Here is a 14,672-nt window from a genome sequence, read left to right as displayed (position 1 = left end):
AGTTTTTCTTAAAAGGGCTAAATGTCCCAATATATATATATATATATATAAAAGAAACATACGGCATCTCCCACATTCTAGGTAACCCGCACATCATCTCTGAGGACATGACCTCTCTCAATATTTATCTACTTCACAAACATCCCTCATTGCACTTTCTCTCCCACAATTTCTCATTTGCATCTCCCCCTCATGCTAGATCATACTTTGGACACTCTACAATAACCCAACGACAACATCCTCTCTAGACTCTCTTGTGCTCTCGCCTCTTTTGTTCCCTACCAATCTCACTCATTTCTCCTGTCCTAACACCCGCATCCCGATCTCCTGCTCCCATATGATCGTTTCTCCCATTGCATGTTGTGCACTTCTCCTTCCAGGCTTTCATGCCTCGTGATACCTCTCTCAATCTCTCTCTCGCAATAGTACGCTCACTTTTCTATATTAGTTCCCAAACATTAGCTCTCTCAGGCTCAAACTTTAGCTCTCAAATCTCTCTCACCGACTCAGGCTCAAACTCTAGCTCTCAAATCTCTCTCACCGACTCACCAACGACACCAACCTTAAGCCTAGTAGCTTCCACATCTAACTACCCTATTGGTTGCTCTCATTGCATAAGGCAAAGTTGGACCATTTAATAACATAACTTTGGCAACTTTGGTACACACCCTTCTCATTAATGCTCACCAAATTGATTATCATGATACTTTATTAGCTTTCTTTTTCAAGACATATAAAAAGAAATCCTTTGGTTGCTCTTTATATTTTTTCAATTATTAACTTAATAGAGAATCTCACATACTTGGATATTTCTGGCATAAATCAAAACTGATTCTTAATTCCAACCTAATATTCCATTAACATCTCTCATAGCCCCATTAGAAAACTCATTAGTTTGATATAAGTGGTAATAATTAATTTTAAGTTCTGCATATTCCAGGAATAGAAAAAGGTAATCCCTTAAATTAGTCTTCTTGAAAAGAGAATGAAAATCACCTTGGGCAATGTTGATGGAGCATAGGTATCATCATCCTCTGCTATAACTAGAACTTCATCTTCCTCTTGTAGAACATAGTGATCATCAGGATTCAAAATGATCTTTCCTCCGAGAGCTGATACCTTTATTCCACAAGGAACTGCATCAGGGAAGCTGATGAGGACTTCTTCAAACTGCAGTCCATACAACTGAGGCCATTTTTTGATATAAAACTCACAGTTTTCAAATCCGAGAATGTCTTCCCAAATCTGTAAACATGCAAGGAATTTGAGGGAAAAGAAAATATATAAAACCAAAACAAGAAATACTAATAGTTCACACCAAATATATATATATATATATTCTTAAACTATATTTGATCAGTATTTTTGGCTTCATTAACGCTAATTTATGATCCTGAAAAGGATTTAGGGCATAGCTTTCCTTACTAGCAGAATCCATATAAAAAAAAACATAATCAAGTATAAACCAATACCAAAATGTTCGGAAGAATAAAAATGCAAGGCTTTACTGAACACAAGCATGACAATAGTCATAGATAATTGAGGCAATTGAAAACTCCAATTCTACTAATATTGAGCAATCGCAGCATAGAAATTGTGCAATTCAAAATAATTAAACCATCTAGAAAAGTTACAACTTAAAAGAAATGGAAAACTAAAGATATATTGTTTCTTGAGGGGGTATTTGTTGTTTCTTGAGGGGGTATTTGAATCCTAGCCATCTCTTTGGAAGACTTAAGGGTAATGCTATCCAAACAATTACTAATTGGCAATGTCAGCATAAAGTATGAAAACACAAGTAAACCAGTCTACTTGTATATGAATTTAAAACTTTGTGGAGAATTAGTAGCTTCCAGTTAAGCAGGCTTTTTCTTGGACAACTGAACTAGCCAAAAAGGATACGAATATATAAGCAAACAGCAAATATATGATTTAGCTTAAGAGCCTTATTGATATGAACACAAGCCTTGCTAATATACTGCATCTTGCAAAAAATTTATTGCAATCAGCCACAAGAATGAGAAGAGGATGAACATATTAAGGCTTTGTTTGGGACGGTTTTTTTACTGCTTCTTAAAGCAACTTTTTAATTAAAAAATTAAAATTTTTGTACAAGAAAGCTATTTTAAGAAGCAGTAAGAAAGCCATCCCAAACGAAGCCTAAAGAAGAAAATAACCACTTTTCTCTAGACAAATTATTGCTACGTGATCTGAAATTTACCTGAGCAAGTCCTGGCTGGCGTGCACACTGGATCATCAAACGACCAATAACATCATGAGCAACAACAGTCTCAACAAGATCTCCACCAACAAGTTTGACTAAGACCTCGTTGTCTATATCACTCAATTCCACCACTATGTGACCTTTTAGACCATCTTTAACTCCAGTTAAGCTCAGTACAGTCCTTAAGGCTCGTGCATCACTCTGAAATATAATCGTTTAAGCGAGATGAATGGAAGACGAGAGTTAATATGCCATACACAACCATCTACCAAACAATTACCAGGTCGGCATTTCCATCTTCTGCCAGGACTATTATAGCATGAGCTTTAGAGACTGATACCTGCAAAACTAGAGTCAATTTTAACAGAATAAAAAATGGATGTAAAGTTTTTTTTTCAATTGTAAAGTGAATTAAATGGGAGAATATTAGAAGCATTATAGGACAGACGGCTGAAGTAAAACCAAGAAACTCAGCAAAATATTACACAACAAAAAGGACTTATGCAACCTTCTTAAGATCTGCAAGAATAAGAGGGCTTCCACTTCTGCATATAACAGATGTGCCTCTAAAGTCAAACTCCATCTTAGCAATATCAAGTTCCATTTCTTCTTTGTCCCGTTCAGCCATCACGACCACAATACCACCGCCTAAATTCTCATTGGCAATTGCCAGTTGATTCAGCAAAGAACCCTATTAATCAATGGAAAATTGGAAATAAAAAAAAATAAAAAAACTAAGAAAACACAGGTTAAAATGGTAATATGTCGAGATATAAAGTATAAAACGGTTAAAGGTTCACTGCATATCAGCACTTACATAATTTTTAAAATCATATATGATAGATGCAAAGGATTTATAATATATCTTCACGGAGAATTTGGGGACCAAACCGATTCTTATTTTAGGATTATCCTCATTTGTTCCAATAAACCTTGCAGGTAGAAAATAACAAGAAAAAGTTTAACTGTAATTAACATCTCTGATTTAAGACAATTTTGACATGAAGGGCAAGCTTAGATTAGATCATTAGAACAGACAATTGATGTGCCTATATATGCAGGAAAATTTAGAAGTTTTTGTTGTATGACAAGAAAAAATTGAGAGAAAAAATATATTAACGTGTGTGCATAGCAATATGCAATGGAAAGCTAATGCAAGTAACTAAAAGTTGGATCTTTACTGAGGCCTCTGATTCAGCGGAAAGTAGAATGAATGTCGGTTTTTAAAGTACAGGTTCAATGAACTCATAAAGTTTTACTGATAGCATCAAGGAAAATTTCTATCACAATTTTTGACAAAACCTTTGCAGAAATAGAGGATAACATGCAACACCAAATAAAGCCTAAAAATCAAGAAATTGTCATAAAAGCTTGAGTAAAAAAACTCACTGAACTGCACAGGTAAAGACATGATATGTGTGCTCATGGACGAAGTGAATGAAACAAAAAAAGAATAAATTTCCATTTCATGTTTAGTCTAATCTTGGTGAACATAATTAAAATGCAACAATAAATAAAAGTAAATCAGATGCATATCACGTGATTAACAAATTACAAGGGAAGAAGACAGCATTAGACCCAAAAGGCTGTTTGCTTAGAACTATATTTGAAAGAACATAATCTTCGACCAGAAATCTGAATTCATACTTTTAATTCGATTATGAAGCATTCATAAAGCTGAAACCAAATAACTGAGAATAAGTTGAAGTAAACCGAGACATCAAAGGCGCAATGTGAAAGCAACACCCACATAAAAAATAATGTACCATAAAATAACAAAAAAAGAGAAAATACTTCATGGAGTACACAAAAATTTAAGTAGATAGACTTCAACCAAACTTACGTCAGGATTTGATCTACTAATAAAGAAAACATAATTGTGGGTTCAAAAATAAGAGTACTCACCAACCCATTTCCCATTCTCAGCTATACCCACTCACTCAAAGAATAAGAGAAAACTAAAAATCTCACACCAAAAAAGTATATCACATATGTTTTATTTTCAAATGCACAAACAAAGCTAGCAACTCCAAGCAACCATAAACTGAGAGGATATAGAAGGAAACAAAAGAGATCTTTGATTTTTTTTGTCTGAAACCCTAGCCAAGGGATCTACGCATATCGACACCAACCACTAACCTTTGAATGAAAACAAGGAAATTCGCATGAATCCCACGTTGGGTCCAAACGTTGAGGATGAGATCCCAACAGATGCAATTCTTGACAGTAATTACAGTAAACGATTCAAGGCAATACTCCAGGTGACGTGCTCAACTCATTTCAAATACAATCTCAAGGGTAATTATGAAAAAAAAAATTATTCAATTACAATTCTCCCCATCGACTCAATATTATGGCAAAGTTGGATCTCCTCTATGACTCATTTCCAAGTCAAGAACAATAAATTCTCAATGTCCCAAATGGCTAGGCATCACATAATATCATCAAGCCCAAATCACATTTCAAATGAACACCGAGAGAGATCTATACAATAAAAATATTGCACTCTAAAATGGTACCAGTAAATCTGCACATACCTAAGAATGTCTATAACCCTGATGTAGTCATCCCTTCGCCCTGAATGTTGCAATGATATGATATGGCACTGTGAAAGTTTATATGAAGTAAATGTCATCCATCCAATCACTTGACATCTTCTCAGCATTTTGTACCTAAATTTGTTTTGGAACTTTTCATGCAGTTTAAAAGTTAATTCTCTTTTGATTCTCCCTAGCTTCCCAAGAATGTGATGCTCAAAAGATACAACGATCTCAACATAAAATTCTTTAATTGTTCTAGCTTAAAAACCAAATAACCCATGCAAACCTTAAGGACCTCAACATCTCCAAAAAATATGTACCCTACATCACTCAAAGAACCCAAAGATGCAAAGATCCAATCTCATATCAGAAGCATATCTCACACTAGCTAAATTATTAATCACAACATCATGTGCCATAAGACAAAAAATGTCAATACCTACAATCCTCTGCTTCCCCAAAATATGTTGCTCCAAAGGCACAAGGATCTCAACATATAATCCTCTAACACGTCTAGCTTAACAACCAAATAACCCATACAAATCTTGAGGACCTCAGAAATCTATAAAAATGTATACCTTACATGACTCAAATTCCCAAATATATAAATATCCAATCTCGTATCAAATACATACCTTACCCCTAACCAAAGTCTTAGTCAAACCATCATGGCTCCTAATACAAATAATGTTAAAACCTATAGTCATACACACACCATTGTAGCTCATATAAACACCATACAAAGTTGAAAACTAAAAAATAATGATCTATCATGATATAGATGAAAAGAATATGTCGAGTATAAGTAATCTCCGATCACTGTACATAAACCTACGGTCAAAGAGAAAACAACAAAATCTGGATCTGTTATACTTACATTTGTTGCCATGTCCTCTTGATGGTTGTCACTTATGCGCTCTCCCTCTTCTTCAAAGTCGGTCAATCTCTTTTGATGTCAGGGTTAAAGCAATAGAAATAATGCTTTGTTCCAGTCATTAGACTTAAGTTTAAATGTAGACCCATTCTCTGCTAGTCTCCCCCTCACAAAGAATTTCTAGCTCTTCTTTTCTTCATTGACACCCTAAGCTTAGAAATCTTAACTTATGACAGAAGTTGCTCACACCTTCTACTCTTATGGCATCACTTTCACAACATGGCATTATAAGGAGCTCATAAGAGGGAATTAAGCAGAAATACAAAAACAAAGCTCAATCTTCATCATCAACAGTTGCATATATTATTCTTAAATCACAAATAATCAAACAAAATTGATTCATATATGAATTGATTGATGTACATTCTTGCATGTGCAACAAATGCAGTTTTTACTTCTAAAAGAGTGTTGTAGAGTTTTTGATCATGAACAATAATCAAGTTTGAACCATAAATTTTCTGTAGTAGGTTTCATCAAGGTCTCATATGTTAAACATAATACATACTTTTTCATTCATCTATACCTTCTCATCTTCACTCAACATCACTGACAGCTTTGAAAGCCCTATGAGTGCTTTCACAACACCATGTTGAAAAAAACTACAGGCATCTCTATTCTCCGAATTCAAAAAATTTTGGCCCATTCACCTTCTCAATCTCAAACTTCAAATTAACAATAACAAATTTGCTCCTAATACTAGTTTGTTGTAATGAGGGCACCGAAAAAGACAATGTAGTAGTGTCTCCAGGATCAATAGCAATATGTCATAAATTAACACAAAAGAGAAAAAGAAAGAAACAACAAAAGATGCCAAGATTTCAATTTGGCTACGACCAAGCCTATATCCATGGAAAGGGAAAGAGAATATGATCCACTAATAAAGAAACCACAATTATGGAGTATAAAGCAATATCATTCACTAACTTCTCCAATGCCCACTCATAGACAATAGAAATAATAACCCTAACAATATTCCACTAACATATTAACTCAAACAAGGTCATCTTCTTCCCGTATACACTATTGAGGCCATTAATTTTTCATAAAGACCCTAGATCTGTGAGAATATGTGATGAAATAAAAGAAAGAGAGATCTCTAAAATGTTTATGGTAAATCCTAAGCAAAGAATCTTCATGTATTGGTGCCACCCACCAAAATTCAAATGCAAAACAATATATTTGCACTAGTGTCGGGCAACTCAATCCAAGGTACCCACCAAATGAAATTCCCGATAGCAATTTCTAGCAAGCAATCCAAGGTGGAACTCTACATGTCGCACTCATCAAATCATCACATTTTCAAAACAATCCTAAAGATAATAAGGAAAAAAACATTATTGAGTCAATTAGCAATTAATGATAATAATAATTATGAGAAGTTGTTTGAAAAAGTTCTAATCAATTTTCATTTAGACGGCCTTACGTGCATAAGGACTGTGATGTCTAACATCAAAGCAAGAAGACATTAATCTTAATGAAGACAGCCAAGTAAACATGGAGACAGTCAAAAATCAAAATATCATATTAATTGTGTTAAATTGGGATTTAAGACAGAAGTAAACCAAAAACAAATGCATGTCTAATTCTCTTTGAGTCAATAGGCAAAGTTTCATAACAGGAGTGAATATTTTAGAGGTAAATCAAGGAAGGTCCACTACATACCAACTTGTCGCTCCAACCAAGGATTAAAGTGTGATTTTTCTCTATCACTTCACTTCTACCCTTCCTCAAGGAATCAAACTTCTCTGAGATTGCATCAGAAACTAGTCCAAGCATCATAGCAAATATAAGCATCCCTCCAAAAGTTATAGAAACAGACACTAGCTTGGGACCAGTGCCGACAGAATTTGCATGGTTGCCAGAATCAGCTACATAAGTCCATGATAACCACATACAGTCTGCTAAAGTACCATCAGTCACCCCAAAGAGTGCCAAGCCACCAAGACATAACAGCAGCAGAGTTGCAAGAAGTAAAGTCAGTGGCTTAGAGAATGGATAGACTGATAAAAAGACATCAACCTTATATGCTAGTTGCTTGTTAAGAGAAATTTCTTCAGAATCTGATGACTTCCAGAACCTTGAAATCTTATCAAGATGTCTAAGAACAAGCAGTGGAAAACAGAGCATAGCAAGGGAAGCAAAAAGCGCAGAATTCTTCAGACTCTTCTGTAGAAGATAGCTAGTTACCGGTGGAACAGCTTCGACATAATATTCCGGATCATATAAATCACACTTCTGTAATCTTAATTTCTGCTTAGAAAGTTGATCCTGCAAGGATTAAAAAGAAGGAATAAATATGAATATCATCATTGCGGAAGCATGAAATTTTTACAAGTGGTTTTTTGAATGTTCCTCATAAGGGTTGGGAGCATGGCAAAAAAGGAGTAAATGAAAAATAAGAAACAATAGAGAGGAAAGAAACTCAGAGAACTTGGACTTCGGTACTCAAAGAAGAATTTGACATCCTATAAAACCACTAAGAGGGGAAACTAATTCTGACACATTCCATGAATTAATGAAAACCTTTTGGCCTGTATTGGGAGCTTCATATGCTATGCTAATCGCTCTGGTAATAATATGCTTTTGTGAGACTGATAAACGATGGTAGCATGATGATTTGCTGGCCTTAAAAGGAAAAAAGTACCACAAAGGATTTTTTTTAAGATGAAATTTTGATCATATCAGAATCCAAGATATAACAAGTACAAACATCTTTTTAAACTACTATGTACTTTCTGTCTGAATTAGAAAAAATTCAACATTAATTTATATCAACACTGACAATTAGGCCTTTGCCTTCCCAATATTTATTCGATATGACTAACAATTCTCATATTGCAAAAGAGGAAGCACAAGAAACCAACAAACTAACAATAACAATCAGATATCATACCTGCAACAAATTAACCTGTATATTCAGCAAGAAGTTCTTCTGGAGTACGGAAGTGAAGCACAAAAGAACAAGCTGCAAGAAATAAAAGGAAAATAGGATCATGATAGAACATTTTTCTTAGAAGAATTACATAGAAGTCTAAGAATTCTATGGAAAATACAAGTTCAAACACGCATTGTATGGCTTCATTAAGGAGAGGAATAATGCTATATGGAATCAACCATAACTTTTAGGGGATACTGAGAATATAATTAGGACATTGTATGTATAGATTACGTTTCATATCATGTAATGATCAACCCATTCCAGGGATCCTTAAACTACTTGCTTCAGCTGATACGCCCACCAGCCGAAATGACAGAAAATGCTGGCATTTTACAATGTCTTCTCCAAGACTAATTTTCCCCTCTCCAAAATTTACCATCAATATTCAGATTAGCTAAATAGCAATTAATAAATTAGGACTCATACTGTACGCTCCACTATAGAAACACAACTAATAAGAGCCTCCTAAAACATAACATGAACATTCAGATGGACGAGGAATGGAAAAACTAAAAAATGTAGGATTTACAGGTTTCAAATTTCCAAGAAAACTTCAAATTGAACCGCTACAACAATCCTATAAAGATAATCTAGTTCCATGAAAACTGATTAGTAATAAATTTTCCATCAAATCGTTCATAAATTAAGAAAGACTAACCGCAGCAAAGATAGCAACAGATACTTGGACTCTCATTCGACGATCCACCAGCCGAGCCCAGAACCCTTTCCTTCTTCCTTCCGACGCCGCCTCAGCAACCATCTCATTAGTCACCGCCGATGCATCCCCAGCTCCCTTCCCTTCTCCCTTTTCTTCTCTTGTATCGAAACGCACCTTCCTGCGCAGTCCCGCGTATCGGAGGTCCCCCCGGGGGATGGCTGCAGGTGGCTCCGTCGCCGCTGATGTTGCCGGAGACGTGGAAACGGAAGAACCGAAGGACATCCAGGTTCCAGCCGTTGGGAGCCTCTGCTGCGGCCTCGCCTCCCGTAGATAAGGTTTTGACGCCCATTCGGTGACCGGGAACGCTGACGACTTTCTCCTAGCTTTTTGGCCACGGTTAACGTTTCCGGCTGAGCCCGAAGGAAAAGAGGGGTTGGTAGCGGAGAAGAACCAATCCCGGTTAAGGGCCGGTGGCGAGGACTCGGAGTCCAAGGACATGGCCATAAAATTTTCCGGGAAGTGAAGGGGTTTGACCTTTCAGCTTCTTCAAGTTGTTTCGTTGATTTAGCGAAGAAAGCCGCGATAATATATTTTCTGAAGTTAAGAAGGCGTCAAATCTCACAATCGTTGGGCCTGTCTAGCGGTATAAGTGAGTCGAGCTGGTTCGGAATTCTTGTAAGTCTAATTTATTGAGCTTTGAGCTCGTATCATAAATGAGCTCGAGTTCGAGCTCAATCCGACTCGACTTGAAAGATTATCAAACTATTATATATATATATATATATATAGGGTATGTGATCTTAAATTCAGCCTTAACAAGAGGTTGAGCTTTTTTATCCCTTGGGATTTTAACCGAGTTGGATTTTTCTTACTTATTTATATTATTTGGTATAAAATAAATTCAATTCTTTCAAAAATATAAAATGTTAGATTGATATATAATATATAATTTTGAAGTTATAAAAAATATACTTAAAAATATAATATATTGCATTATAGTTCTTTATTCATGCTTTGAAATAATGACAACTTGATAATTATTTATTTAGAATTATTTAGCAAAAAAATCACAATTACATAGTTTCCAACATACGCCCTACCTAATAAGAGGAAAATTCTCATTTATTCGAGTAATCAGGCACCTATATAAATTATTAATTTAAAAAAATAAAAATAATAAATGTAATTTAAAATAGAAGGCAATGAGATATTTGACTATGATAATCACACTATCTACTATGTACTCGCACATGTATTTTCAAATATTCATTTGATAGTTGAAGGGGTCATACTAAATGAACTCATGTCTAGTGGGCCCACAAAGGAGCTTTCCCAAGAGTCACAAGACCTAACTTGGCAGAGGACTTGGAAGGGTGTTGCCCTTTATCCTCACAACCTAAACGCACTCCCCTTCTACTTTGGGCAAATTATTACGTCCGATGTCCGGATTCGTCCGGACACCAATCCGGTGTTGCCACGTCACCAAAATATACCGGGACCCAGTGTATTTGGGTGACGTGACGTCACCGGATTGGATGTCCGGACATCCGGTGACCGAAAGCAATAATTCGCCCCTACTTTGAGACAATTTAGAGCTCCACCACATGCCATTGACTTGGAGATACTAGGGAGCTGCAGCACTCTCGGCTCAACAATCATCAAATTAATCAACATCTCTGTACTACAAGACTCGTCGAACATAGAGAATTTTGATTAAGATGATCAATCATCCTTCAAAGTTAGTAAGGCATGAAGGGTAATATGTATTTAGTCATTAGTATATGCATCTTTTTATATAATAAATGTAGCATCACTTGTAATGATTTGATCCCTATAAATAAACGGTGAATATGAATATGTTGGATCGTTTAATATCTCTTACAACACTGTTGTTGTTAGGTCTCATGTCTTGGATGTTGACAGGTCCCAAGTCCTAGATAATAAAAGTGGAGGGTGGAGTTAGGTCGCCTGCTCCGTCCGCCTTCCAACACCTCTTCGAAATGAGCTCGCCATGATGCCCTCATCGTGATGCCCTCGTAGTCACCCTGCCTGCATCGTCGCCCGCCTACGTTGTTGCCCTCCTGCGTTGTTGCAATCGTCGTATCCTGCACCGCCCCGCTGTCCAAGGCCTCCTTCAAAACAATCTCATTGTGACTCCTCACCCCGCCTGTGCCGTCACCTGCGTCATTGCCCGCCTACGTTGTCGCCATCACCATCTGCCATCCAACGCCTCCTTCAAAACGTGTCTGCGGGTCAGGTTAGGTCAACTCAGCAACCCGCAGGAGTCGGGTCCGGGTTGAAATACCAAACCTATTTGCAAAAACGAGTCTGGTTTGGGTTGGGTCAATTGGTGTCATGTCAGTTCCAGATTTGACCCAAATCCGACCCGTGACCCGATTTTGACAGCCCTAATGACAACCTTCCGATGACCGGTATAGCATAATAGATGCATTAGATATGGCTCATATTAAGAAATGTAAAGATAAACCTAAAATATTTTGGTTAGAAACTATTAGAAATAACATTTTTTATTATATTTAAATGATAATTTGACTCTAACAATGCAAAAAAAAAAAAAAAAAGATTCATGTAGCTGAACCAGTTTAGTAGATAAAGGCTCGATGTTGTTTAATATCTCTTGCACCTTAGAGCACTTACACAACAAACATTTAACCTTGTGTACTATTTTGCCTCTTTCTCTCTCATATACCAACTCTCAATATATATTTTCAAGTAAACCTATAGAGCTTGCGTGCTAATAAAGTTAGATATCGCTCATTAATAAATTTGAATCCAGAACCTACATTTAAATATGGGTCAGAATATGGAGGTCTTCCTATCAATAAGAACTAATCACCTTAATACATTATGTCCAATAAAGATCAATTTAACTGAATGAGCTTTAGCAGCGCTCAAATTAAGGTTAAAATATCGTTCTATAAAGCCCAAACAACTCAACAAACATCAACAGATAGCTGATCCAAATCAATTGGAATCAAAATCAAACATATGATAGATAACTATCTGATAATATTCATATATTTCATGTGATGATCCAAATATGCTTATTTTCCAGAATTTTTATTGAAGAAATTGCAGTACAAAATCCTCTGTAACACCACCTTAAGAGCCTACATATTAGATAAGATAGAACTTAACACCAAAAAAATTTAAGTAAAGTTACAAGCTTTATTGATAAATAAGAAAACTACAGCCTTTAGTAGCTTAATTAATCCTCGGTTGTAGCCTGTTTAAGGAGCTTCACCATTTCCTCCATAGCTAGAAAAGAAGAACCACCTTCCGCCACCGCCTCCTTCGCCTTCCTCGCCATCTCCGCCGCCTTCAACCTCAACGCCGGCCAACTCCCCTCTTCCACTGCCTCCCCAATCAACCTCCCCAGCTCCGCCGCCTCCGGCACCTTCCCCGGTCCCCCTTCGCAAATCCTAACCGCCACTCCGGCATCCTCCACCAACAACTTCGCGTTCACAAATTGATCCGCCTCCATCGGCCACGCCAGCAACAACACTCCCGCCACCAACCCTTCCAACACCGAGTTCCACCCGCAGTGTGTGACGAATGCAGCGACCGCCACGTGTTCGAGCACTGCCCTCTGCGGCACCCAGCCCTTCACCACCTTCCCCTTCCCATTAAATTCCTCTGGCGCCGCCGTCCCCACCGCCCAAACGAATCTCACGCCGCTGGATTCGAGCCCGGCTGAGATTGCCGCCGCCAAAGCCGGCTCCGTTGTGAACTGGCTTCCGAAGCAGATGTAGACGACGGAGTTAGGAGGGCAGGAGTCGAGATAGGGGAAAATGTTGCTGTTGTCGGATTCGGGAACGGCGGGGGGGATTGGGCCGACGGCGAAGAGGCGGCCGGAGGCGTAAGAGGAGGAACGGAGATGGGAGAGGTAATGGGAATCGAAGAAGTCGAAGGTGTCGAAAATGGCGGCGGAGGAAAGGGAATTAGAGAGAAAGGATTCGCGAGTGAAATCCCAATCGGGATTGCCGGCGACGTAGCGGCGGAAGACAGAGGGTAGGTGGGGGAAAGGGAAGGAGGGGAGGGAAGGGGAGACGGAGACGGGAGTGGAAGAGGGGGGAGGGAGGGAGAGGAAGAGGGGGTGGAGGATGGCGGCGAGAAGAGCGCTGACTGAGAAGAAGGAAACGTGGGAGATTTGGAGATCGGCGGCGAGGTTGACGCACCAGCCGAGGAAGAAGTCGGAGATGAGGGCGGAAGGGGGGTTGGATTGGGATTTGGCCCAGCGGAGGATGGAAGGGCGGAGGGAGGAGAGGGCGTGGATTAGGGCGGCGGAAGGAGTGCCGTCGGGGAGGGTGCGGATGTGCTCGGCGCCGGAGGGGAGGGATGAGGAAGGGGGAAGGGGGAGGACGAGAGGGTGGATTTGGGAGCTGGAGGAGAGGAATGGTTGAATTAAGGGGAGGTTTTTAGGGGTGATGATGACGGTGATGGAGAAGGCGAAGCGGGTGGCGAGGTGGGTGGAGAGGTGGAGGAGAGGGAGGAGATGGCCTTGAGCTGGAAAGGGGAAGACGAGGAGGTGCGGTAGTGGCCTGCGATCGGCGACGGCGACGGAGACGGCTTGGTTGGTCGTCATTGGTGGTGCAGAGAAAAAGAACAATTGACTTAAAAAGACTAGCGTGTGTTAACTTAGTTCTTATTCTTTGGAGAATTTATTATTATTATTATTCTTCTTTTTCAAAATTATTGTAATTACTAATATATTTTTAAGCTGCACTTTTCCTCCCAAGTAAAATGATTATTTTCTTATATCTAATTTTGTATTCATCTACCGCCATATTGGATCATCAAATTTAAGGTCAAATTATTTATTATTGATACATGACGCAAAAATTATCTTGATCGGGCACGAATCTCGAGGCAAAAGCTAGTTGGAAACTTCAAAAATAAATTTCGGGAGCATGTGAACTCTGATTTCGACGAGCTTATACTCGAATCGAACGGCTTGACGAGACGAATCCAACGAGCCCAACATCATCGAATTCCGACATCATTAAGGCCTTCAAATGTCCAACGAACGGTGCATGATCAAAGGATTCGATATCGGCCGTCCATTCAAACCTCTCCCTGTTCGCCCTTGATCTCACGCCTATTTACGGGCTATGCCACTCCAGAAAAACTATAAATAGAGCCCTCATTCTACACCAAGGGGGAGGGGGGGGAAGAGAGAGAAGAAGAAGAGTAGGAGAAGGAGAAAGGGGAATAGGAGATTCCTCACCTCCTCGACCACCGCCGCCGGAGCTCTTCCTGCCGCCTGAAGACGCCGGAACTCTGCCGGATTTTCGGGAAACACCAGAAATTCGCAGAAGAAGAAGGAGAAAGGGGAAAAGGAGATTCCTCACCTCCTC

General features: G+C 38.6%; 2 protein-coding genes across 6 annotated transcripts in view; both read right to left on the bottom strand.

The window, feature by feature from the left end:
* The window catches only part of LOC110111860 (probable ion channel CASTOR), a 25,077-nt gene extending 15,182 nt beyond the window's left edge, over window positions 1–9,895 (bottom strand). Inside the window, exons 1-8 of one of the 5 annotated variants that reach the window (XM_028695069.1) lie at window positions 9,295–9,894; window positions 8,592–8,663; window positions 7,361–7,966; window positions 2,733–2,915; window positions 2,505–2,564; window positions 2,222–2,425; window positions 1,215–1,245; window positions 997–1,136 (exon numbers count right to left, since the gene is read on the bottom strand). In XM_028695069.1, the coding sequence (XP_028550902.1) occupies window positions 997–1,136; window positions 1,215–1,245; window positions 2,222–2,425; window positions 2,505–2,564; window positions 2,733–2,915; window positions 7,361–7,966; window positions 8,592–8,663; window positions 9,295–9,798 (1,800 nt within the window). In that variant the 5' untranslated portion in view covers window positions 9,799–9,894. Of the gene's footprint in view, window positions 1–996; window positions 1,246–2,221; window positions 2,426–2,504; window positions 2,565–2,732; window positions 2,916–7,360; window positions 7,967–8,591; window positions 8,664–9,294 lie in introns of all 5 variants that reach the window. The other 4 variants (XM_028695070.1, XM_028695071.1, XM_020843901.2 and 1 more) reach the window with 4 other exon arrangements.
* A 2,450-nt stretch (window positions 9,896–12,345) lies between these two features.
* LOC110111795 (flavonol 3-O-glucosyltransferase UGT89B1) lies at window positions 12,346–13,916 on the bottom strand (the record flags this gene model as incomplete). Its single annotated transcript, XM_020843804.2, is given in 1 exon segment — window positions 12,346–13,916. A coding segment is annotated over 1 exon segment (1,377 nt). The 3' UTR covers window positions 12,346–12,523.
* Window positions 13,917–14,672: the final 756 nt, after the last annotated feature.

Source organism: Dendrobium catenatum, unplaced genomic scaffold, assembly GCF_001605985.2.
Source record: "Dendrobium catenatum unplaced genomic scaffold, ASM160598v2 fragScaff_scaffold_621, whole genome shotgun sequence".
NCBI lineage: Eukaryota > Viridiplantae > Streptophyta > Magnoliopsida > Asparagales > Orchidaceae > Dendrobium > Dendrobium catenatum.
Note: the sequence above shows the minus strand (reverse complement) of the source record. Positions and strands in the feature narration are given on the sequence as shown.